Source organism: Salmo salar, chromosome ssa08, assembly GCF_905237065.1.
Source record: "Salmo salar chromosome ssa08, Ssal_v3.1, whole genome shotgun sequence".
In the NCBI taxonomy this organism is placed as follows: Eukaryota; Metazoa; Chordata; class Actinopteri; order Salmoniformes; family Salmonidae; genus Salmo; species Salmo salar.
Genome location: NC_059449.1, coordinates 272,160 through 297,138, shown reverse-complemented (window position 1 = coordinate 297,138; position 24,979 = coordinate 272,160). Strand labels below are relative to the sequence as shown.

The following is a 24,979-nucleotide window of genomic DNA, read 5'->3' as shown; positions in this document are numbered from 1 at the left end:
CTCTGTCGCAGCTGGCCATGACCGGGAGACCCATTGGGTGGCGCACAATTTGCCTAGCGTCGTCCAGGTTAGGGGAGGGTTTGGCCGGCAGGGATGTCCTTGTCCCATCGCACACTAGTGACTCCTGTGGCGGGCGCAGTGCACGCTGACACGGTTGCCAGGTGTACAGTGTTTCCGCCGACACATTGGTGTGGCTGGCTTCTGGGTTAAGTGTCAAGAAGCGGTGGGGCTTGGTTGGGTTGTGTTTCGGAGGACGCACGGCTCTCAACATTTGCCTATCCCGAGTCAGGGGCGTGAGATGACCCAATTTATTTTTTTTAAGTCTGGATTTGATTAGAGCTTTGATCAACATGAAGATGCTACCTGAGCCATATATAAAATACATTTTAGAAGCCCTACATTAATGACATGTAACGAGCCCAAGCCCAGAAAAAGATTACATGATTGTGCATTTGGAAAGTATTCAGAACCCTTGACCTTTTCCACATTTAGTTATGTTACAGCCTAATTCTAAAATAGATTAAATAAAAATCCTCAAAGACAAAGCAAAGTTATTTTTTTTTATTTTTGCAAATGTATAAAAAATAAAACCAAAATATTTACATAAGTATTCAGACCCTTTGCTGTGAGACTCAATTGAGTTCAGGTGCATCCTATTTCAATTGACCATCCTTGATGTTTCTACAACTTAATTCGAGTCCACCTATGGTAAATTCAATTGATTAGACATGATTTGGAAATGCACACACCTGTCTATATAAGGTCCCACAGTTGACAATGCATGTCAGAGCAAAAACCAAGCCGTGAGGTAGAAGGAATTTTCAGTAGAGCCCCCGAGACAGGATTGTGTCCAGGCACAGATCTGGGCAAGGGTACCAAAAAACTTCAGCAGCACTGAAGGTCCCCAAGAACACAGTGGCCTCCATCATTCTTAAATGGAAGACGTTTGGAACCACCAAGACTCTTCCTAGAGCTGGCCCCCCGGCCAAACTGAGCAATCAGGGGAGGTCACCACACTTTTTCAGTGTGGTGACCAAGAACACGGTTGGAGCTCCAGAGTTCCTCTGTGGAGATGGGAGAACCTTCCAAAAGGGACAACCATCTCTGCACCAATCAGGCCTTTATGGTAGTGGCCAGGCGGAAGCGACTCCTCAGTAAAATGCACACGACAGCCCGCTTGGAGTTTGCCAAAAGGCACCAAGATTGAACTCTTTGGCCTGAATGCCAAGCGTCACATCTAGAGGAAACCTGGCACCATCCTTACTGTGAAGCATGGTGGTGACAGAAACATGATATGGGGATGTTTTTCAAAGTACAGAGAGATCCTAGATGAAAACCTGCTCAAGAGCGCTCAGGACCTCAGACTGGGGCTAAGTGTCACCTTCCAACAGGACAACCCTAAGCACACAGCCAAGACAAAGCAGGAGTGGCTTCGGGACAAGTGTCTGAATGTCCTTGAGTGGCCCCAATCAAACTCCTCTGGAGAGACCTGAAAATAGCTGTTCAGCGACACTCCCCATCCAACCTGACAGAGCTTGAGAGGAATGGGAGAAACTCCCCAAATACAGGTTATACCAAGCTTGTAGCGTCATACCCAACAAGACTCGAGGCTGTAATCACTGCCAAAGGTGCTTCAACAAAGTACTGAGTTAAAGGTCTGAATTAGGGCTGGGCGATGTGGCCAAAATATCATATCATGGTATTTTTCAAATTTTTGACCATATTTTATGTTTTTGATTAAAAGTTCTAAATTTGCTTTATGAGTAGTGCGTGACCATTGGGTGGCAACACATATTCTAAATTATTTCAATGGGTCTTTCTCCATTTGGATTGTTTTATACTGTTAAATTCAACTTCAACCTAAAATAATTTCCTGCATTTCCATCAATTTCTGCATTTCCACTCATTTGAGATAATTTCCATACTGCCACAATATGATAAAAAAATACTAGGCCTTATTTTTAACCAAATGTTGCAATTGCGATTTAGATAAACACTTGGGTGAACTTTTGGAATCATGGAAATAGAATGTTTATTATAATTCTATAGTTAGAATATAAACAATAGTGGGTACTTTGAATACAGTACATGACGAATGAAAATGCCATGGATAGCCAGCTATTAGCATTAGTGGCTAACACGATTTAGCTTAACTTGCTATGAAAATACAAACTAGCTGTTTGCAGATGTAAGAAACACAAAACTAATATTGTAATTATAGAATGCTTGTGGATTTATATTAAATGGAAACAACATCGTTGTCATCAACATTGTTGCATTGACCATGCAGACTGAACGAAAGTGTCTCGTGGTCAAGCAACAACATATGCGTTCCTTGAATGACTAGGCCTGTGTGGAAAGCGGTATATATATATATGAGAGAGAGAGAGAGATGACTCAAGTAGCGGAGTAAACTATAAAAATGGACGTTACACACATCACATTTAACAAACCAAACATTAAAATACCGTTGTAGAAAGTAGAGTAAAAACCCAAATCGGTCCGTGCATAAATACAGGTATATAGTAAAATACGGTATACCGCCCAGCCCTAGTCTGAATACTTATGTAAATGTTACATTTTTAATACATTTGTAAAAATGTCTAAAAACCTGTTTTTGCTTTGTCATGGGGTATTGTGTGTAGATTGAGAACAAATACAATTTAATCAATTTTAGAATAAGGCTGTAAAGTAACAATATGTGGAAAAAGTCAAGGGGTCTGAATACTTTCCAAATGCACTGTATGCAGCGTTTACTGTGAATTTGGTTTCCGACAATGCAGGAACATTGCCTTTGAACATTGTGCATAGCCCCAAGGCTTCACAACAAGCACACCATTTACCAGAGGTGTGGACTCGAGTCACATGACTTAGACTCGAGTCACAAATAATGATTTTAGACTCGATTTGACAAAATCAAAAGACTTGCAACTCGACTGACACCAATGACTCGTGACTTAACTTGGACTTGAGCCTTTTGACTCGAACTGACTTGATACCCTCCCCAAGCCTAAATATTAAAAACGACGCCATTAAAAAAAGTGTGCAGCGCATCAACTCTTCATTTAACGGATTACAGTTTGAATCGGACAGCAGCCAATCAAATTGTGCCAGCGGAGAAAACGTTGCGTGTGGCAGTGCACAGGAACGTCGATGGGTGAATTCAGACGGAGCCCTTGGAAAGATGATACCCAAAATTATTATTTTCGGATATAAAGACTACGCTGTAGTCAACAAAAAACGGATTGCAATTTACTGAGGTTACAGACGGAGGCGCAACAACTTCCAACTTTGTCCAAGATTTGAAGCTGCGCAAAGAACTTTAAGTCGTGGCTAATATAGCCGACAGCTATATATAACTTTGCTAGTGTAGCATGTAGTCTAACGTAACGTTAAATCAATGAGCATGCACAGTCAGTCAGTGCGGGAACATGATCATTGCACCCAAGATTGAGCTACAACTGGCTAGGCAGTTGGTAGCCTAAATCCTGCCTGATGTTATTGCTGTTCCTAAAACCATTGACATACGTTAGCCTACTGTAACCACACACTGAGAGGGTGTGTTAAGGTTGGGCGATTGTGTACAAGCCTACAGCGCTTTGCCCACACTCTCTAGCTGTTGTTGGGAGATGGCTTGAAAGAAACAAGTGATGACTCCTTCTCTTTCAAAGTTATCAAAAATGAGCTCACTGCTGCACATCATTCAAAGAGGTGTTTGAGGCACCCCTGCTGCTGTCAACAAAAGATGGAACTCAACACAGACAAGTGAAGGCAGTTATCCAATGTGACCATCTAAAGCTCTGTCATGCTCTGGAAAAGGCTGGGCACAAGGAGTTGTTGTTCACAGTACGAGAGTGGAATAAGTTGAAGGAGTTGGTGGACATCCTGAAGCCATTTGGAGAAGCAACAGATTTGACACAGGGGGAGAAGATGGTCACAATCAGTTCCATTGTTCCCCTTGTCCTGTACCTGAATCACCGCCTGGAGCAGCGGAAGCCTCAAGTACATTTCCTGAGCGGCCTGGTCAGAAGTCTCCAGAACAAAAAACATTTCAAAACAAAACATTTCTTGGAATCTTCATCAATGTGAAAATAGCCAGGACACAAGATGGAATCACTGCTCCTTTTCAGATCCAGTCTACCTCAAAGCAGCTGCCTTGGATCTGGCTTTTCCTCTGTGAGTGGAGCACCATGTGCTGGTCAAGGAGGAGGTGGCACAAAGAGTGAAAGGTAACTTTTTATCATAATTTAATCCAATTGACTGCAACAATAATACTTTTTCAGTTTAACCCACTGCATTACCAATACTGGCCTTTTTGTTTCTGCTTTTACATGCTTTTCCAGAACTGATTCTGCAAGATGCTGCAGGGACTGAGCAAGCTGTGCCTCTTTTTGATGAGGAAGAGCGAGAGGACCATAGTCTTGGACAAGAAGGGCTGTTTGCAGCATACTGTGAGAGGCAGAAGAAAGCTGTTGGGACCACCCCAGCACTACAGCTAAGTCACTACCTTGACATATGCGAAGGACAGAATGCCCTCGTTCTGGGCAATGAAGGCTCTTCCTTCACTGTCCGAGTGGCCATCAGGGTCTTGGCAGAGCCTGCCTCCAGTGCTCCGGTGGAGCGTGTCTGCAGCCATGGTGTCATCGTGCACAAATGACTGACAGACTTTTATTGAATTTGTTTTTTTTGCAAATGCAATGCATCATAGGGCCCGAAGATAAGAGGAAAAAATGAAACTTTATGCATTACACACACACACGTAGTCTCCATGTTCAGGTTTTATCTCCCATCTTTGGGATCTGTATTTCTCTCAGACATTCAGGCCAGTGTTCAAATTGTAGGCCTACTTGAAGTTCAGTAGCAGTTGTTTTGATGTACCTTTTAATAAATGATTGTAACTTTATGGCAGGATTGTTTTAGGTGTCTAGAGTATATCTGGAGAGAGAGCACTGCAATATTTTGTTTTTATATTGATGTCTTTCTCATGGCTACCCATGTATTTCCATGGAAAAGCATTCATGATTTGTATATACTAACTTACTCGTTAAAAATATGAAATGGTATTAAATTTGATGAAGAGCACATTGAGTTGTTTAGGACTCGAAACTTGACTTGTCGGTCTTTACTTCAGACTTGACTGTCTGTCTTGACTTGGGACTTGAGTGCTAAGACTTGAGACTTACTTGCTTGTAAAACAATGACTTGGTCCCACCTCTGCCATTTACTGAGGTAAAAGGTATGAGACTTCAAGAATGGAATACTTTCAACTTGGCAGTAGAAGACTAGGCATTAAGTTTACACCCAAGACACTTAAAATAATTGTGACAGTCACAGCACATGCAGAACATCTTGAGGCCTATTGAAAGTTTATTTACAGTTTGACTAATTCCCATGAAGAGTGGTAGAATTAAACAGATTAGACAACTCTAGATCGTACAAATGGGGTAAATAACTTTTTCCATCATCAGTTGAACATAACCAAGTATGCCATACAACAGCAGATAGGATGATTCAGATGAAGAACCACAAGGACAATGTGCATTTTATGAAATGGAGATAAACATGCACGATTACATCATTATTAAAAATGAATAAAAACAAGTGTAATATTTGGCAAGTATCTTTCAACTATGCTAATGTGTAATACAAAAACATTTAATTATTCTAAAATGGAACAATATGCACAAAGGCCTATATGGTTCTTCACTGCGAGGATTCAATTAGGAAACATGAATTATAGCTTCCAACTATCTTCTTTCATGACCTTTGGACGCCACAAAAAAAATTAAAATAATTCACCAACGGTACTCACTGTGACATCAAAGCAAAGACAGCGGGTGTTCAAAACCTGCTAATAAAAAAATGTTTTTTTTTTTTTTTAAGTCAGTGACAGCATCCATAGCGCTTCCAAAATCTCAATCTAAGGAATTTAACCAGAAATCCATTTCATCCACTCAGGCACACGATCCAACTAAAAGGCAGCCGAGTCGCATTGGAACGTAGATCCAGGTATCCGGCCCAAAGGACCGCTTTGGCACCACAGTTAGCATTGTAAGTTAAGAGAATAAAAAATTAAAGATGCAGATTGTGCACGTTTCCAGAGGGGCCTGCGATTAGAGATTGGAGTGAGGTGAGGGGGTCTTATGAGGTCTGGCACTGGACCCCACCAGCAGACGGGTAGTCATCCTCCACCATGTAGTGGTATTGACTGCGTCTTACTCTGGCCGGGTCGCAGTCCTCCAGGTCGGCGTAGATGTAGAGGTCGTCGTCCATACTCTCAGGCTGCTCCGCCTCCCTCTTGGCAGGAAGGTAGTGCTCTAGCTCCTTCAACTTGTGCTTGGGGAGGAAGTTGGCTGCGGGGAATACCACCTTTGGAAAAAACAAAAAGGAAAATGGTTTTAATTTCTACACCATAACTTTTTCTTTAAATGTCATGAAATTAAGAACCAACTGAAACAGTAACAAAGCAACGCAAACACGGCACGAGTTATACAGTGCAGACTTTACAGTGTCAATCATATAATCACAATAAAAGTGCTACTACAAAATGGTCACTGGCCAGTAGTTTCCCAGTGGTTTAATAAAACAACAATACTGTCTACGGCAGTTTAAAACTGAGGGAGTGAATTAGGACACCATTTTTTAAATATATATATATATATATTTTTTTTTTTTATTGTTTTAGCTTACGGCACCTGGTATTCCCAGATGGTCTCCAATCCCAGTATTAACAAGACCCTGTGTTCTCCCCGAATTTGGTCCCTTGGCTCATCTCTGCAAGTCCTCAATGGGCTCGGGAGAAGCGAAGGTCGAGTCATGCGTCCTCCGAAACATGTCCCGCCTGGCCGCCTACTTCTTATCACACTGCTCGCTTGACCCGAATGCCATCCACACCAATGTGGCGGAGGAAACACCATTCGACTGACGACAGAGCGGAGTCAGCTCGCAGGCGCCCGTCACAAGGAGTGGCTAGAGCACGATGAGCAAAGGAAAGCCCACCGGCCAAACCCTCCCCTACTCCGGACGGCGCTGGGCCAATTGTGTGGGGTCACAGCCTAATTAGGACACCATTTCAATAAGATAACCCAATATAAACTCAGCAAAAAAAGAAACGTCCCTTTTTCAGGACCCTGTCTTTCAAAGATAATTCGTAAAAATCCAAATAACTTCACAGATCTTCAAGGGTTTAAACACTGTTTCCCATGCTTGTTCAATGAACCATAAAAAATTAATGAAGACTCTGAAAAACACCAAAAGAAAGATCCCCAGGGTCCCTGCTCATCTGCGTGAAAGTGCCTTAGGCATGCTGCAAGGAAGCATGAGGACTGCAGATGTGGCCAGGGCAATAAATTGCAATGTCCTTACTGTGAGACGCCTAAGATAGCGCTACAGGGAGACAGGACGGACAGCTGATCGTCCTCGCAGGGGCAGACCACGTGTAACAACACCTGCACAGGATCGGTACATCTGAACATCACACCTGCGGGACAGGTACAAGATGGCAACAACAACTGCCCGAGTTACACCAGGAACGCACAATCCCTCCATCAATGCTCAGACTGTCCGCAATACTGGGATTGAAACCCTGACCTGTTCACCGGACGTGCTACCTGTCCCAAACCTGCTGTTTTCAACTCTATAGAGACAGCAGGAGCGGTAGAGATACTCTCAATGATCGGCTATGAAAAGCCAACTGACATTTACTCTTGAGGTGCTGATTTGTTGCACCCTCGACAACTACTGTGATTATTATTTGACCATGCTGGTCATTTATGAACATTTGAACATCTTGGCCATGTTCTGTTATCTCACCCAGCACAGCCAGAAGAGGACTGGCCACCCCTCATAGCCTGGCTCGTCTCTAGGTTTCTTCCTAGGTTTTGGCCTTCCTAGAGAGTTTTTCCTAGCTACCGTGCTTCTACACCTGCATTGCTTGCTGTTTGGCGTTTTAGGCTGGGTTTCTGTACAGCACTTTGAGATATCAGCTGATGTAAGAAGGGCTATATAAATCAATTTGATTTGAATAGACAGAAAGGCTGGACAGAGGGCTTGTAGGCCTGTTGTAAGGCAGGTCCTCACCGGCAACAACGTCGCCTATGGGCACAAACCCACCGTCGCTGGACCAGACAGGACTGGCAAAAAGTGCTCTTCACTGACGAGTCGTGGTTTTGTCTCACCAGGGGTGATGGTCGGATTTGCGTTTATCGTCGAAGGAATGAGCGTTACACCAAGGCCTGTACTCTGGAGCAGGATCGATTTGGAGGTGGAGGGTCTGTCATGGTCTGGGGCGGTGTGTCACAGCATCATCAGACAGCTTGTTGTCATTGCAGGCAATCTCAATGCTGTGCATTACAAGGAAGACATCCTCCTGCCTCATGTGGTACCCTTCCTGCAGACTCATCCTGACATGACCCTCCAGCATGACAATGCCACCAGCCATACTGCTCATTCTGTGCGTGACAGAAATGTCAGTGTTCTGCCATGGCCAGCGAAGAGGCCGGATCTAAATCCCATTTAGCACCTCTGGGACCTGTTGGATCGGAGGGTGAGGGCTAGGGCCATTTCCCCCAGACATGTCTGGGAACTAGCAGGTGCCTTGGTGGAAGAGTTGGGTAACATTTCAAAGCAAGAACTGGCTAATCTGGTGCAGTCCATGAGGAGATACACTGCAGTACTTAATGCAGCTGGTGGCCACACCAGATACTGACTGTTACTTTTGATTTTGACCCCCCTGTTTGTTCAGGGACACATTATTCCATTGCTGTTAGTCACATGTCTGTGGAAATTGTTCAGTTTATGTCTCAGTTGTTGAAACTTATGTTCATACAAATATTTACACATGTTAAGTTTGCTGAAAATAAACAGTTGACAGTGAGAGGACGTTTCTTTTTTTGCTCAGTTTATATACACACACACACTGGTGAGGATGATGAGCATGCAGATGAGCTTCACTGAGACAGTTTCTGACAGTTTGTGCAGAAATTCTTCAGTTGTGCAAACCCAGTTTCATCAGCTGTCCGGGTGGCTGGTCTCAGACAATCCCACATGTGAAGAAGCTGGATGTGGAGGTCCTGGGCTGGCGTGGTTACACCTGCGGTTGTGAGGGCCAGTTGGAAGTACTGCCACATTCTCTAAAATGAGGTTGGAGGTGGCTTATGGTAGAGAAATTAACATTCAATTCTCTGGCAATAGCTTTGGTGGACATTCCTGCAGTCCCCATGCCAATTGCACGCTCCCTCAAAACTTGAGACATCTGTGGCATTGTGTGGTGACAACTGCATATTTTAGTGGGCTTATATTGTCCCCAGCACAAGGTGCACCTATGTAAAGATCATGCTTCTTGATATGCCACACCTATCAGGTGGATAGATTATCGTGGCAAATGAGAAATGTTAACAGGAATGTAAACAAATTTGTGCACAAAATTTGAGAAACAAGCTTTGTGTGTATGGAACATTTCTGGGAACTTGTATTTCAGCTCATGAAACATGGGACCAACACTTTACATGTTATGTTTATATTTTGTTCAGAATAAATACTAAATAGTTCAACATCTACAGTATCAAGTCCTGAATGGTGTGTGTGTGTTTTACCGAAAAGAGGATAATGAGGCGTCCCTTTTCAAACGGCCGGCGGTGTATGGGCATCCCCTCATTCAGGACACACTTCTTGTCGCCAGGTTTGATCAATTCCCCTGCAAAGGTAAAAAACTAAACTATCAACTGGTGCGGTCACAATACCAACATTTTACTAAACCGAGTAGTATCGCGATACCATTGGGAAAAGATTCTGAGTGGCCTAAGCCTCCTGTTCGCCCCCTGGACACTTGTTCCCATTTTCTAAACATTATGCGCTACCCAAAAACCCTGTCACTGATATTCACACTTCTAATCAATACAACACATAAAGAATTAACTTCACACCGTTCACTGCATAATAGAATACTGCGTAGACTGTCTGATTATCTCATATTTGCAAAGGCCTACCTCTAATCTGGCTGGAGCAATGGGAGGAAGGAATATACTGTACATGCATAATGATGTGCATGTCAAATAAAATCTAATATTATTTGTCACATGCGCCAAATACAACAGGTGTAGACCTTAGCGTGAAATGCCTCCTTACAAGCCCTTAAGCAACAATGCAGTTCAAGAAATAGAGTTAAGAAAATATTTACTAAATAAAACAGAAAATAAATAAACAATAAAATTACATGTCCATAACGAGGCTATATACAGGGAGTACCGGTTCTGAGTCAATGTGCAGAGGTACAGGTTAGTCGCGGTAGTTTGTACATGTAGGTAGGGGTAAAGTGACTATGCATAGATAATAAACAGCGAGTAGCAGTAGTGTAAAAACAAGGGGTGGCCAATGTAAATAGTCCAGGTGGCCATTTGATTAATTGTTCAGCAGTCTTATAGTTTGGGGGTAGAAGCTGTTAAGCCTTTTGGACCTAGACTTGGCGCTCCGGTACAGCTTGCCATGCGGTAGCAGAGAGAACAGTCCGACTTGGGTGACTGGAGTCTGATAATTTTTTTGTCATTTCTCTGACACCGCCTCGTATATAGGTCCTGGATGGCAGGAAGCTTGGCCCCAGTGATGTATTGGGCTGTACGCACTACCCTCTGTAGTGCCTTACGGACGCCGAGCAGTTGCCATACCAGGCGGTGATGCAACCGGTCATGGCGCAAGCTGTAGAACTTTGAGGATCTGGGGACCCATGCCAAATCTTTTCAGTCTCCTGAGGGGGAAAAGGCCCTCTTCATGACTGTCTTGGTGTGTTTGGACCATAATAGTTTGCTGGTGATGTGAACACCAAGGAACTTGAAACCCTCAACCCGTACCACTACAGCCCTGTCGATTTTAAAAGGGGCCTGTTCGGCCCTCCTTTTCCTGAAGTCCATGATCATCTCCTTTGTCTTGCTCACATTGAGGGATAGGTTGGCCTACCACTGTTGCGTCGTCAGCAAACTTAATGGTGTTGGATGCTTGGCCACGCAGTCGTGGGTGAACAGGGAGTACAGGAGGGGACTAAGCACACACCCCTGAGGGGCCCCCTGTTGAGGATCGGTGTGGCAGATGTGTTTTTGCCTACCCTTACCACTTGAGGGCGGCCCATCAGGAAGTCCAGGATCCAGTTGCAGAGGGAGGCGTTTAGTCCCAGGGTCCTTAGCTTAGTGATGAGCTCTGAGGGCACTATTGTGTTGAACGCTGAGCTGTAGTCAATGAACAGCATTCTCACATAGGTGTTCCTTTCGTCCAGGTGGGAAAGGGCAGTGTGGAGTGCGATTGCGTCATCTGTGGATCTGTTGGGGCGGTATGTAAATTGGATTGGGTCTAGGGTTTCAAGGATGATGGTGTTGATGTGAGCCATGACCAGCCTTTCAAAGCACTTTATGGCTACATACGTGAGTGCTACGAGGCGGTAGTCATTTAGGCAGGTTATATTTGCATTCTTGTGCACAGGGTCTATGGTGGTCTCCTTGAAACATGTGGGTATTACAGACTCGGTCAGGGAGAGGTTGAAAATGTCATTGAAGAGGGTTATACCAAGGCCTCATACCCTTTAACCTCTCTAGGGTCGGCGGGACGAAATCGTCCCACCTACTCAACAGCCAGTTGAATCCCGTGGCGGGTTATTCAAATACCTTAGAAATGCTATTACTTCAATTTCTCAAACATATGACTATTTTACACCATTTTAAAGACAAGACTCTCGTTAATCTAACCACACTGTCCGATTTCAAAAAGGCTTTACAACGAAAGCAAAACATTAGATTATGTCAGCAGAGTACCCAGCCAGAAATAATCAGACACCCATTTTTCAAGCTAGCATATAATGTCACATAAACCCAAACCACAGCTAAATGCAGCACTAACCTTTGATGATCTTCATCAGATGACAACCCTAGGACATTATGTTATACAATACATGCATGTTTTGTTCAATCAAGTTCATATTTATATCAAAAACCAGCTTTTTACATTAGCATGTGACGTTCAGAACTAGCATACCCCCTGCAAACTTCCGGTGAATTTACTAAATTACTCACGATAAACGTTCACAAAAACATAATTATTTTAAGAATTATAGATACAGAAGTCCTCTGCACTCGCTATGTCCGATTTTAAAATAGCTTTTCGGTGAAAGCACATTTTGCAATATTCTGAGTAGATAGCCCGGCATCACAGGGCTAGCTATTTAGACACCCACCAAGTTTAGCCCTGACCAAAGTCAGATTTACTATAAGAAAAATGTTATTACCTTTGCTGTTCTTCGTCAGAATGCACTCCCAGGACTTCTACTTCAATAACAAATGTTGGTTTGGTTCAAAATAATCCATAGTTATGTTCAAATATCCTCTGTTTTGTTCGTGCGTTCAAGACACTATCCGAATTGTAAAGAAGGGTGACGCGCACGACGCATTTCGTGACAAAAGAATTCTAAATATCCCATTACCATACTTCGAAGCATGTCAACCGCTGTTTAAAATCAATTTTTATGCAATTTTTCTCGTAAAAAAAGCGATAATATTCCGACCGGGAAAGCGTGTTTACGTTCAAAGACGAAAGAAAATAAAACATGGGGTCGACTCGGTGCACGAGCCTCAGTCTGATGGTACTCTGACCGGCCACTATCCAAACGCGCTAATGTTTTTCAGCCAGAGGCTGGAATTACATCATTCAGCTTTTTCCCGCCTTCTGAGAGCCTATGGGAGCCGTAGGAAGTGTCACGTTACAGCAAAGATCCTCAGTTTTCAATAAACAGAGCCAAGAAGAACAAGAACTTGTCAGACAGGCCACTTCCTGTAAGGAATCTTCTCAGGTTTTTGCCTGCCATATGAGTTCTGTTATACTCACAGACACCATTCAAACAGTTTTAGAAACTTTAGGGTGTTTTCTATCCAAAGCCAATAATGATATGCATATTCTAGTTACTGGGCAGGAGTAGTAACCAGATTAAATCGGGTACGTTTTTTATCCGGCCGTGCAAATACTGCCCCCTATCCCCAACAGGTTAAAGGGTTAATAAATTGTGTTATGAAACTGTAAGCTATGCGTGTTAAAACCTGTTTTGAATGTTGTGCCCTTCAGACTATCAGAAGACAGAAACCTCTACAGTACGTCAGAAACCGTCTACAGTACGTATCTGGGACCCACCTGGCTATCTGAGGTTCTGAGAATACAACTGGTTTCTGAGAACACAAGGCTACCGCAGGCCTAATGAAAACAGCCACCTGTCGGAAGATGCTTGGACTCGTTCACCCTGTTATGGCTCTTTACTTGTGATGAAAGGTCAAGTTTCGGTCAAACCCACTTCTGAGCTTTTAATTGCTGATCTCAGGGGGAGGTTAGATTTATTCAAATGTTGTTGCCAGGGAAACTCACGCAAGGAGGACTGGGAGAGGCTATATGAGTTACAGGATGTCTTAGACATTTTGCAGAACCTGGGGAGAGCTATTATGTACTGTACTCTGTTCCAACTTCTGCCTACAATTGTATTACTAAAGGAGTATTTTAATACTTAAAGAGTCTGTTTCCTTTCCATTACTATGCTTGATAATTATTTTGACCTGATCATTTGTTGAAGAAATTGACCAACACTAGTTGGTCAGCGCATTTTCCGAGTACACGCCCTGGTAATCCATCTGGCCACGCGGCCTGACACAGGACTGATGGTAGTGCTCACCTTGTCTTCTCCGGACAAGCTTTTTTCCGGATGCCCCAAACCATCGAAAAGGGGATTCAGAGAAAATGACTTTACCCCAGTCCTCAGCAGTCCAAACCCTGTACCCTTTGCAGAATATCAGTCTGTCCCTGATGTTTTTCCTGGAGAGAAGTGGCTTCTTTGCTGCCCTTCTTGACACCAGGCCATCCTCCAAAAGTCTTCACCTTACTGTGCGTGCAGATGCACTCACACCTGCCTGCTGCCATTCCTGAGCAAGCTCTGTACTGGTGGTGCCCCGATCCCGCAGCTGAATCAACTTTAGGAGACGGTCCTGGCGCTTGCTGGACTTTCTTGGGCGTCCTGGAGCCTTCTAAACAACAATTTAACCGCTCTCCTTGAAGTTCTTGATGATCCGATAAATGGTTGATTTAGGTGCAATCTTACTGGCAGCAATATCCTTGCCTGTGAAGCCCTTTTTGTGCAAAGCAATGATGACGGCACGTGTTTCTGTGCAGGTAACCATGATTGACAGAGGAAGAACAATGATTCCAAGCACCACCCTCCTTTTGAAGCTTCCAGTCTGTTATTCGAACTCAATCAGCATGACAGAGTGATCTCCAGCCTTGTCCTCGTCAACACTCACACCCGTGTTAACGAGAGAATCACTGACATGATGTCAGCTGGTCCTTTTGTGGCAGGGCTGAAATGCAGTGGACATTTTTTTGGGGGGAGATTCAGTTAATTTGCATGGCAAAGAGGGACTTTGCAATTCATCTGATCACTCGTGATAACATTCTGGAGTATATGCAAATTGCCATCATACAAACTGAGGCAGCAGACTTTGTGAAAATTAATATTTGTGTCATTCTCAAAACTTTTGCCCACGACTGTACGTACGGTCACTGTGGGGACAACGTCATCAATGCACTTATTGATGAAGCCGGTGACTGAGGTGGTATACTCATCAATGCCATGGGATGAATCACGGAACTGTACTGCAGTCTGTACTAGCAAAACAGTCCTGTAGAGTAGCATCCACATCATCGGACTACTTCCGTTATTGAGCGAGTCACTGGTAGTTCCTGCTTTAGTTTTTGCTTGTAAGCAGGAATCAGGAGGATCGAATTATGGTCAGATTTGCCAAATGGAGGCCGAAGGAGAGCTTTGTATGCATCTCTGTGTGTGGAGTAAAGGTGCACGTTTCCTTCTGGTTGCACGTGAAATGCTGGTAGAAATGAGGTAAAACAGATTTAAGTTTGCCTGCAATAAAGTCCCCAGCCACTAGGAGCGCAGGTTCTGGATGAGCATTTTCCTGTTTGCTTATGGCCTTATACAGCATCGGTTTGTGGCTACAGATAATATAGATGAGAACTCTTTGTAGATAGTGTGGTCTACAGCTTATCATGAGGTACTCTACCTAAGGCGAGCAATACCTTGAGACTTCTTTAATATGAGACATCGCGCACCTGCTGTTATTGACAAATAGACACACACCCCGCCCCTCGTCTTACCAGATGCCGATGCACAGAAAATCCAGCCAGCTCTAAATTACCGCGTCGTCGTTCAGCCTCGATATTGCAGCTAATGTCCCGCTGGTAGGACAGTCTCAACCGTAGATCCTCAAGTTTGTTTTCCAGTGATGTTGCACGTTGGCCAATAGAACCGATGGTAATGGCGATTTACTCACTCACCTACGAATCCTAACAAGGCACCCCAAACTTCTCCATCTTCACGCAAATGACGGGGATTTGGGCCTGGTCTCCGGAGAGCGGTATATCCTTCGCGTCAGCATCATTAAATAAAAACAACTTTGTCCAGTACAAGGGTGAGTAATCGCCGTTCTGATGTCCAGAAGCTCTTTTCGGTCATGAGAGACGGTAGCAGCAACTTTGTGAAAAATAAGTTTAAAAATGCGGCGGGGGGGAAAAAAAATAGCACAGTTGGTTAGAGGCCCGTAAAACGTCAGCCATCCCCTCCGGTGCCATTATAATGTCATTGTGGCAGTAAGGGGAAAACACTGCATGAAACCTTTACTCTTCAGTTAACACTCTCCCTCCCTCCATATCCCTCTCTCACAAACACACACCTCTCTCTCCCCCAAACACCTACGCACAGTGCTCCCAACTTAAAACATTAGGCACCAAACAGAATTTAAGATGTAAAGTCCCCAGTTTAGGGGACCTGCGTGGTTCTGGTACCGGTTCCGACTAACATTTTCATTTAAATCGATCTGTGGACACCATAGATCGAAATGGCTTGCATTGAGCGTTCTTAAAAGACACAGGAAGGAGTATGTCTCTTGCCTATGTAAAGCAGGATGTTAAATCTGACACCACTTGAAGCTGGGATGTCCCTCCTACCATTTCATTCACTCTTCAGACTGTCCATCAACTCCTGGCTGAACTCTACGTCACAGCCACTAACAACATTAAACACTAACACCATATGCCTGAAATCCTTACATCGTAACACAGGAGAGAGTGGTTTCATCGCTGTAGCACATTCAGAGAGATTTATAGTCAGTAATCAAAAATAATTCAGATTTGAAACAAAAAAACACTCATAGACAAGATCAATATGAGATGAAAGGCGAGTTCAGGAAGCTAGAGCTCTGGGAGACGTTCACAGCGATGGGGGCAGACATTTTGATCAAGAGAGACCTTTAGAAAATATGCACACCAACACTAAATATTCAAATACGTATTATACAGTTGTAAGGAAGGAGAAATCTTATAGTTGGTCGTTTTATGAATTGAATATACTATATTTAGAAAAAAGTAATTTCAAGCCTTATTCATACAGTTTTGTCGAATAGGAACTAGGTCAAAATATTAATTATTTTCATACTTTTATCATACTTATATCACTTTTTCTCTATTGATCACTGATGGACTTCCTGTTTCCGGTCACAACTTGCAGACTTGTTTACGTGCTGCTGTGCGTTTTGTTGTCGATCTTACTTTGCTACCTGACTACTTCACGGTTTTTACTTTTTCATTACTGTATATTTTTTGTTTTTCCCCTCACTCAACTTTTTTCGTTCAACTTTTTCACCCCGGAGGTTTTATCTGGACATGGTTCGTCAGGACTTCAAACAGCCAAAGCTAAGTAACATTAACACGATGCCTTCTAATTGCAGTCGTTGTACTTATAATATACAGGAGAACGATCGCCTTACGGCGAGGATAGCTGTGCTGCAAGCCCAGCTTCAGACGCAATCGTTAGGCAAGGGCAATTTCAGTGTAGGAAAGGATGAAACAGCGTCTGTGCCACCAGTAAGTACAGATAGTAACGTTAGTATAAACCCCCTCGCACAGTCCCCGCAGCCGGACAACTTTCTCATGGCTTCTGGAGGGAAACGCTGTAGGAATGCTCAACCGGTGTCGCTTATTCAGCCGACAAACTTTCAACCGGTTCTCCCCATTAAGCGAGTCGGAGGCCGAAACTTCTCTGGTCTCTGCTCCTCCTGTTGTGGGGTCTGAGACGCCGAAGCCTCTCACCATTAGCTCTGACAAATTGAAAACCCTAGTCATTGGCGACTCCATTACCCGCAGTATTAGACTAAAAACGAATCATCCAGCGATCATACACTGTTTACCAGGGGGCAGGGCTACCGACGTTAAGGCTAATCTAAAGACGGTGCTGGCTAAAGCTAAAACTGGCGAGTGTAGAGAGTATAGAGATATTGTTATCCACGTCGGCACCAACGATGTTAGGATGAAACAGTCAGAGGTCACCAAGTGCAACATAGCTTCAGCGTGTAAATCAGCTAGAAAGATGTGTCGGCATCGATTAATTGTCTCTGGCCCCCTCCCAGTTAGGGGGAGTGATGAGCTCTACAGAAGAGTCTCACAACTCAATCGCTGGTTGAAAACTGTTTTCTGCCCCTCCTAAAAGATAGAATTTGTAGATAATTGGCCCTCTTTCTGGGACTCACCCACAAACAGGACCAAGCCTGGCCTGTTGAGGAGTGACAGACTCCATCCTAGCTGGAGGGGTGCTCATCTTATCTACGAACATAGACAGGGCTCTTAACTCCTCTAGCTCCACAATGAAATAGGGTGCAGGCCAGGCAGCAGGCTGTTAGCCAGCCTGCCAGCTTAGTGGAGTCTGCCACTAGCAGTCAGTGTAGTCAGCTCAGCTATCCCCATTGAGACCGTGTCTGTGCCTCGATCTAGGTTGGGCAAAATTAAAGATGGCGGTGTTCGCTTTAGCAATCTCACTAGTATAAAGACCTCCTCCATCCCTGCCATTATTGAAAGAGATTGTGATACCTCACATCTCAAAATAGGACTACTTAATGTTAGATCCCTCACTTCAAAGGCAGTTATAGTCAATGAACTAATCACTGATCATAATCTTGATGTGATTGGCCTGACTGAAACATGGCTTAAGCCTGATGAATTTACTGTGTTAAATGAGGCCTCACCCCCTGGTTACACTAGTGACCATATCCCCCGCGCATTCCGCAAAGGTGGAGGTGTTGCTAACATTTATGATAGCAAATTTAAATTTACCAAAAAAAAAAAAAAACGTTTTCGTCTTTTGAGCTTCTTGTCATGAAATCTATGCAGCCTACTCAATCACTTTTTATAGCTACTGTTTACAGGCCTCCTGGGCCATATGCAGCGTTCCTCACTGAGTTCCCTGAATTCCTATCGGACCTTGTAGTCGTCACAGATAATATTCTAATTTTTAGTGACTTTAATATTCACATGGAAAAGTCCACAGACCCACTCCAAAAGGCTTTCGGAGCCATCATCGACTCAGTGGGTTTTGTCCAACATGTCTCTGGACCTACTCACTGCCACAGTCATACTCTGGACCTAGTTTTGTCCCATGGAATAAATGTTGTGGATCTTAATGTTTTTCCTCATAATCCTGGACTATCGGACCACCATTTTATTACGTTCGCAATCGCAACAAATAATCTGCTCAGACCCCAACCAAGAAGCATTAAAAGTCGTGCTATAAATTCTCAGACAACCCAAAGATTCCTTGATGCCCTTCCAGACTCCCTCTGCCTACCCAAGGACGTCAGAGGACAAAAATCAGTTAACCACCTAACCGAGGAACTCAATTTAACCTAGCGCAATACTCTAGATGCAGTTGCACCCCTAAAAACATTTGGCATAAGAAACTAGCTCCCTGGTATACAGAAAATACACGAGCTCTGAAGCAAGCTTCCAGAAAATTGGAACGGAAATGGCGCCACACCAAACTGGAAGTCTTCCGACTAGCTTGGAAAGACAGTACCGTGCAGTATCGAAGAGCCCTCACTGCTGCTCGATCATCCTATTTTTCCAACTTAATTGAGGAAAATAAGAACAATCCAAAATTTATTTTTGATACTGTCGCAAAGTTAACTAAAAAGCAGCATTCCCCAAGAGAGGATGGCTCTCACTTCAGCAGTGATGAATTAATGAACTACTGAAAGAGCTGCTTTCTGTGCTTGGCCATCCTATGTTGAACATAATAAACGGCTCTCTATCCACCGGATGTGTACCAAACTCACTAAAAGTGGCAGTAATAAAGCCTCTCTTGAAAAAGCCAAATCTTGACCCAGAAATTATAAAAAACTATCGGCCTATATCGAATCTTCCATTCCTCTCAAAACATTTTGAAAAAGCTGTTGCGCAGCAACTCACTGCCTTCCTGAAGACAATGTACACGAAACGCTTCAGTCTGGTTTTAGACCCCATCATAGCACTGAGACTGCACTTGTGAAGGTGGTAAATTACCTTTTAATGACGTCAGACCGAGGTTCTGCGTCTGTCCTCATGCTCCTAGATCTTAGTGCTGCTTTTGATACCATTGATCACCACATTCTTTTGGAGAGATTGGAAACCCAAATTGGTCTACATGGACAAGTTCTGGCCTGGTTTAGGTCTTATCTGTCGGAAAGATATCAGTTTGTCTCTGAATAGTTTGTCCTCTGACAAATCAACTGTAAATTTCGGTGTTCCTCAAGGTTCCGTTTTAGGACCACTATTGTTTTCACTATATATATATTTTACCTCTTGGGGATGTCATTCGAAAACATAATGTTAAATTTCACTGCTATGCGGATGACACACAGCTGTACATTTCAATGAAACATGGTGAAGCCCCAAAATTGCCCTCGCTAGAAGCCTGTGTCTCAGACATAAGGAAGTGGATGGCTGCAAACGTTCTACTCTTAAACTCGGACAAAACAGAGATGCTTGTTCTAGGTCCCAAGAAACAAAGAGATCTTCTGTTGAATCTGACAATTAATCTGGATGGTTGTACAGTCGTCTCAAATAAAACTGTGAAGGACCTCGGCGTTACTCTGGACCCTGATCTCTCTTTTGAAGAACATATCAAGACTGTTTCAAGAACAGCTTTTTTCCATCTATGTAACATTGCAAAAATCAGAAACTTTCTGTCCAAAAATGACGCAGAAAAATGTATCCATGCCTTTGTTACTTCTAGGTTGGACTACTGCAATGCTCTACTTTCCGGCTACCCGGATAAAGCACTAAATAAACTTCAGTTAGTGCTAAATACGGCTGCTAGAATCCTGACTAGAACCAACAAAAATGATCATATTACTCCAGTGCTAGCCTCCCTACACTGGCTTCCTGTTAAGGCAAGGGCTGATTTCAAGGTTTTACTGCTAACCTACAAAGCATTACATGGGCTTGCTCCTACCTATCTTTCCGATTTGGTCCTGCCGTACATACCTACATGTACGCTACGGTCACAAGACGCGGGCCTCCTAATTGTTCCTAGAATTTCTAAGCAAACAGCTGGAGGCAGGGCTTTCTCCTATAGAGCTCCATTTTTATGGAATAGTCTGCCTACCCATGTGAGAGACGCAGACTCAGTCTCAACCTTTAACTTCTTGGGGCTATGTGGGACGCTAGCGTGCCACCCGTGGTGCACCCTATCAACAGCAGGTGCATTTCAAGAGCGGCAAATTTGAAACCAAATAAATGTCAAAATTCAAATATACAACTATCTTACACCCTTTGAAAGATAAACATCTCCTTAATCTAACCACGTTGTCCGATTTCAAAAAGGTTTTACGGCGAAAGCATAAAGTTAGAGTATGTTAGGAGAGTACATTGACAATAGCTGTGTGTAATGTTTTGTCAATTCAAAGACAGGGTCACCAAAACCATAAAACCAGCTAAAATGATGCACTAACCTTTTACAATCTCCATCAGATGACACTCCTAGGACATTATGTTAGACAATGCATGCATTTTTAGTTCTATCAAGTTCATATTTATATCCAAAAACAGCGTTTTACTATGGCATTGATGTTGAGGAAATCGTTTCCCTCCAATAACCGCCAGTCAAGTCAGCACCACAAATTAAATAATTAAAAATAGAAAACATTGGTAAAATATTATATTGTCATTTAAAGAATTATAGATTTACATCTCTTGAACGCAATCAACTTGCCAGATTTAAAAATAACCTTCCTGGGAAATCACACTTTGCAATAATCTGAGCACTGCGCTCAGAAAAATATGCTTTGCTATACGACCGGCCATGTTGGAGAGATCTAAAATCGAAAATACTATGTAAATAATCCATTACCTTTGATTCTCTTCATCAGATGTCACTTCCAGGTATCACAGGTCCATAACGAATGTAGTTTTGTTCAAAAAAGCTCATCATTTATGTCCAAAAATCTCCGTCTTGTTAGCACATGATCTAAGCCAGCCGGACTTCTCGTCATGAACGAGGGGAAAAAATATATTTACGTTCGTTCAAACATGTCAAACGTTGTATAGCATAAATCATTAGGGCCTTGTTTAACCAGAACATGAATAATATTCAAGGTGGACGAATGCATACTCTTTTATAACGTATTGGAACGAGGGTACCCAACATGAACTCGCGCGCCAGGTGTCTAATGGGCCATCATCGTTCCATGGCTCTTGTTCGGTCAGATCTCCCTCCAGAAGACTCAAAACACTTTGTAAAGGCTGGTGACATCTAGTGGAAGCAATAGGAAGTGCCAAAATATTCCTCAGCCCCTGTGTTTTTCAATGGGATAGGTTTAAAGTCAATACAACACATCAGGTATCCACTTCCTGTCAGAAAATGTCTCAGGGTTTTGCCTGCCAAATGAGTTCTGTTATACTCACAGACACCATTCAAACAGTTTTAGAAACTTTAGAGTGTTTTCTATCCATATATAATAAGTATATGCATATTCTAGTTACTGGGTAGGATTAGTAACCAGATTAAATCGGGCACGTATTTTTATCCAGCCGTGAAAATACTGCCCCCTAGCCCCAACAGGTTAAGTCTTTACTGAAGACACATCTCTTCAGTAGGTCCTATGATTAAGTGTAGTCTGGCCCAGGGGTGTGAAGGTGAACGGAAAGGCTGGAGCAACGAACCGCCCTTGCTGTCTCTGCCTGGCCGGTTTCCCCTCTTTCCACTGGGATTCTCTGCCTCTACCCCTATTACGGGGGCTGAGTCACTGGCTTACTGGTGTTCTTCCATGCCGTCCCTGGGAGGGGTGCGTCACTTGAGTGGGTTGAGTCACTAACGTGGTCTTCCTGTCTGGGTTGGCACCCCCCTTTGGGCTGTGCCGTGGCGGAGATCTTTGTGGGCTATACTCGGCCTTGTCCCGGGATGGTATGTTGGTGGTTGGAGATATCCCTCCAGTGGTGTGGAGGCTGTGCTTTGGCAAAGTGGGTGGGGTTATATCCTACCTGTTTGGCCCTGTCCGGGGGTTTCATCGGATGGGGCCAGTGTCTCCTGACCCCTCCTGTCTCAGCCTCCAGTATTTATGCTGCAGTAGTTTATGTGTCGGGGGGCTAGGGTCAGTTTGTCACATCTGGAGTATTTCTCTTGTCTTTTCCGGTGTCCTGTGTGAATTTAAATATGCTCTCTCTAATTCTCTCTTTCTTTCTCTCTCGGAGGAACTGAGCCCTAGGACCATGCCTCAGGACTACCTGGCTTGATGACTCCTTGCTGTCCCCAGTTCACCTGGCCGTGCTGCTGCTCCAGTTCCAACTGTTCTGCCTGCAGCTATGGAACCCTGACCTGTTCACCGGACGTGCTACCTGTCCCAGACCCGTTGTCCCAGACCTGCTGGAACCCTGACCTATTCACCGGACGTGCTACCTGTCCCAGACCTGCTGTTTTCAACTCTCTAGAGACAGCAGGAGCGGTAGAGATACTCTCAAAGATCGGCTATGAAAAAGCCAACTGACACTTACTCTTGTGTTACTGACTTGTTGCACCCTCAACAACTACTATGATTATTATTATTTGACAATGCTGGTCATTTATGAACATTTGAACATCTAGGCCATGTTCTGTTATAATCTCCACCCGGCACAGCCAGAAGAGGACTGGCCACCCCTCATAGCCTGGTTCCTCTCTAGGTTTCTTCCTAGGTTTTGGCCTTTCTAGGGAGTTTTTCCTAGCCACCGTGCATCTACACCTGCATTGCTTGCTGTTTGGAGTTTTAGGCTGGGTTTCTGTACAGCACTTTCAGATATCAGCTGATGTAAGAAGGGCTATATAAATACATTTGATTTGTACTGTACTTGAGCTTGTGTTCTCAAGTGACTACACCTAAGCAATTTATAGCTATTTTTTACCAGAAAGGTTCGATTTTAACCTCTTTTTGGAGTATGCAGCATTACTAGTTATTGTCCATGGCCCTTTCATGATAAATAATTACTTTTGGGGATTACATTTACTTACATTTGAGGTTAATGAGCACCAGAAATATATATTTTTTATATTTAGTTTAGGCTTACATTAGGCCTATATGAATCCTACCTTTGAAGGACATCTCATGAGTAGCAGAGTCTTTTCCTTTCTTCCTACGCCTAGGGTATTTGCCTAGACTTACTGTAAAGTGAGCAGGTTGTTAGCTATCTAGGTAACTTGACAGAACTTTGTTTGTTATTAAACCAATAATTAACGACCCAGGATTAGTTTGAAACATCCAGCAACACGGTTGTGAAGTTATACCCAAATGCATGACCGCAAACTTGCTATTGCATAGTATACTTAGACTGGCCTGTGCTCTTGATTATACCAGGCAATAAAATGCTCCAATGTATCAACTTTGCTCGCTCTGCTCCAAAGTAACAGAAGAGTCATCAGGGTCTGCGTTGCCATTCACCGTTAAATTATATTTTGGAAACTGATGGAGGAATAGAGATGCGCAGGAAGAGTGGACAGAGAGAAGCAGGTGATGTTGGTATAAGTATCATGACGTTTTGGTACCGTTATATTACAATGGTACCAGTATTGAAAAAATTAAAAGCGTATTTAAAAAATAAAATAAATAATTGCCCAGTTTCTGTTAAGTGAAATAATCTAGGAAGGGAACACCCCCCTGAAATGGACAAAATAACATGGCAACATATTGGCATAGCACGAATCATACACACAATTGTAAATACCACCGAAAGCGGTCCATCTCCATCCAAATCATATTGCAATTTTCCGATGGGGATTGCCAATTGGAACGATTTGATTAGTGTATTGTTAGCTAGCTACATAGTTGTATCTGCTGTCTTTGTATCAAGGATAAAGGTGTAGCTCTGAGGAACTAACAAGGTTAGCTAGCCTGCTGTGTTCGTTCGTGCCGTTTTCGAAACGGCGTCAACACCATAACAACTGCTAGCTAGCCAACTTTACCAATTAGCAGTACTGTAGAAACTATATACATTACAACGGAACAATTTGACTAGTGTAATGTTAGCTAGCTACATAGTTGTCTTTGTATCAAGATAAAGGTGTTGTACAGAGTAACTATCGAGGTTAGCTAGCCAGCTACATTTTCTAACATAGTCTACAACGCGCCCACTGCTAGCTAGCTAACCCTACCAGCTAGCTGTATCATTTTTAGTCAATAAGATTTTTGCAACGTAAGCTTAACTTTCTGAACATTCGAGATGTGTAGGCCACTTGTGTAGCTAGCAGGACTGACTTTGTGTTAGCTAGCCAACGTTTAATTACTTCTGCGTTATGAACTAGACACGGACACGAATGATCCATTGGTAGCTTGTTGTTACCAAGTATTGGTGCTAACCGTGTGTTTATAGGATGCTAGCATGCTAGTTAGCTACGGCGTCATAGGACACGGTGCACTAGGTGGGTTTTCACGGAAGAATACTGTACCAAGTTATCTAGCGGAATAAACTAAGTTTGAGCCTATTCCTGGAAACATTGAACCACTGTAGTTTACATCAATTTTAATTTCTAGTGGTAGCTAGAAAAGTTATATTTTAGCGTTTTAGTGTTTCAGTGAATTGTTAGTGAGGGAGGCCCTGCTCTCTCGCTTCCCCAGTTGTTTAG

General features: G+C 43.4%; 1 protein-coding gene and 1 long non-coding RNA gene across 4 annotated transcripts in view; one reads left to right on the top strand and one right to left on the bottom strand.

The window, feature by feature from the left end:
* The first annotated feature begins 2,688 nt into the window (after positions 1–2,688).
* LOC106609994 (uncharacterized) lies at positions 2,689–4,908 on the top strand. Its single transcript, XR_001329819.2, has 2 exons — positions 2,689–4,229; positions 4,344–4,908. It is a non-coding gene; the product is annotated as an uncharacterized lncRNA (long non-coding RNA).
* Positions 4,909–5,342: 434 nt separating this feature from the next.
* The window catches only part of dnja1 (DnaJ homolog subfamily A member 1), a 38,557-nt gene continuing 18,920 nt past the window's right edge, over positions 5,343–24,979 (bottom strand). Inside the window, 2 exon segments of one of the 3 annotated variants that reach the window (NM_001140191.1) lie at positions 5,343–6,369; positions 9,594–9,694. In NM_001140191.1, the coding sequence (NP_001133663.1) occupies positions 6,142–6,369; positions 9,594–9,694 (329 nt within the window). In that variant the 3' untranslated portion in view covers positions 5,343–6,141. 3 annotated transcript variants of the gene reach the window in all.